Source organism: Phaethon lepturus, unplaced genomic scaffold (assembly GCF_000687285.1).
Source record: "Phaethon lepturus isolate BGI_N335 unplaced genomic scaffold, ASM68728v1 scaffold15085, whole genome shotgun sequence".
In the NCBI taxonomy this organism is placed as follows: Eukaryota; Metazoa; Chordata; class Aves; order Phaethontiformes; family Phaethontidae; genus Phaethon; species Phaethon lepturus.
In genome coordinates this window covers 39607-41226 of record NW_010539967.1, presented here as the reverse complement: position 1 = coordinate 41226, position 1620 = coordinate 39607, and the positions used below count along the sequence as shown (strand labels likewise).

The 1620-nt window shown below is 32.2% G+C and overlaps 1 protein-coding gene across 1 annotated transcript in view; it reads right to left on the bottom strand.

Annotated features, from left to right (window-relative positions):
• The window catches only part of LOC104620949 (dnaJ homolog subfamily C member 1-like), a gene marked incomplete at its 3' end in the record, with an annotated part of 20058 nt that extends 18824 nt beyond the window's left edge, over positions 1 to 1234 (bottom strand). Inside the window, exons 1-2 of the mRNA XM_010287312.1 lie at positions 1187 to 1234; positions 682 to 783 (exon numbers count right to left, since the gene is read on the bottom strand). Coding sequence (XP_010285614.1) covers positions 682 to 783; positions 1187 to 1234 — 150 coding nt within the window. The remainder of the gene's footprint in view (positions 1 to 681; positions 784 to 1186) is intronic.
• Positions 1235 to 1620: the final 386 nt, after the last annotated feature.

Genomic DNA, 1620 nt, shown 5'->3' with positions numbered 1-1620 from the left:
CCTACAACACTAAGAAAAAAACTTAAGTGTGCAAAAGAAACAGTGACTTATTCAGGTACAAAGTGTCATCAGATACACAAACAAGCAACTCCTACAAAAGACTTTTTTTCCCCTCCTCACATCTGTCAAACTGAGTCTTGTCTCAGTTACACCTTAAAAATAAAAGGTATCATTTGTTTCATCCTAAAGATCTTACCAAAATTAAGTAACCTGTATTTAGTCATCAGGAGTTCATTTTTAAAGACAGAGCTAATTATAAGTCTCATGGTTTCACTCTGTAAAGATTCAAAAGGTGAAAATTCAAAAACTAATGTGAATTATTTTCATTAAATTATGCTTACATATGACTTGCATTGAGAACTGATGCGAAAATTTCCCTAATACTTTTGAAAAGATTATTTATACACCATCTTACATAAAGTGCAAAACTATTTTCCTCCTAAGAGTGTATTATGTTAAAACTATTTTTAATATACAGGAATAACTCAGATTTAGTAGGTACAACAAATTCATTCCAAAAAAGTGTATTTAATTTAAATCTAGCTAAATCAAGAAAAATGTAATTCAACATTCAACTTGGTAATTTCAAAGGTGTACAACTGTTCTTACTAAAACAACATCATCATAAAAAATTCTGATTTTATTTTCCCTAAAACTTTTATGGCCATGCATTGCACTTACTTGCCTAAACTGTGTTTCTGCGTTTTCATCTTTATTCTTGTCTGGGTGTAAAATTAGTGAAAGCTTTCGATATGCTTTGCGAATGTCTGCAGATGAAGCATCCTGAAAAAGGAAAATAAAGCAAACTGTCAGAAACTAATTCCCAGAACTTTAAGATGCGAAAACAGTCAACCAAGTGCAGGACCTAAAGCAACATAATTTGAGATGTCTAACAACCAAACCAACTAGCCTAGCCTAAATGACTGAACCATTCAGTCCAATTCATCTTTCATCTTAACATCCTTCATTACCAAACATCCATTACAAATGGTATTTGCCAAAACTTCCAAGCGCTTTCTTGCTTAAAAACTAACCCAGGCGCCTTCTGCACCATTTAAAAGTTCAAATAAAAACTGAAAATTATTGCATCTGCATATCTTCAAGACAGACATCATTTCAGAAAATTATCATGCTCAATTTCCCAAACTCAGGACTTGCTATGAACTCTTCTCTTATTAATATTTACATGTAATTCACCACTAGTAAGACTTCCATTCAACTTCGGCTTCACCATGTCTAAAGAATTCTATTTTTCTAAAGTAGCTTCAAATTACTGTCTTGAAGCTATACTGTAGCACTGACATAAATCTATATCCGAATCATTATAAGAATTACACACATTTTGGGAGAAAAAATAAAACTCAATGTAAAATGCATCAATGATATGCCAACTTAGCTGTACAATGCACAAATCTCTGAACTAATGACAGCTATTCAGTACATGCTATCAAGTTATCCAGAAATGGAAAATTTTCAGAGCTGTATTATATAGTCTATAGGTGTGTTACACTCACCAGAAGATCCACAAAGTATCACATTTCAACCGAACTACTTGCATTCTATTACTAACATGTCAAAGGCAACATCTGAGAAATCAACTGTTTATCTAACAATTTTTAT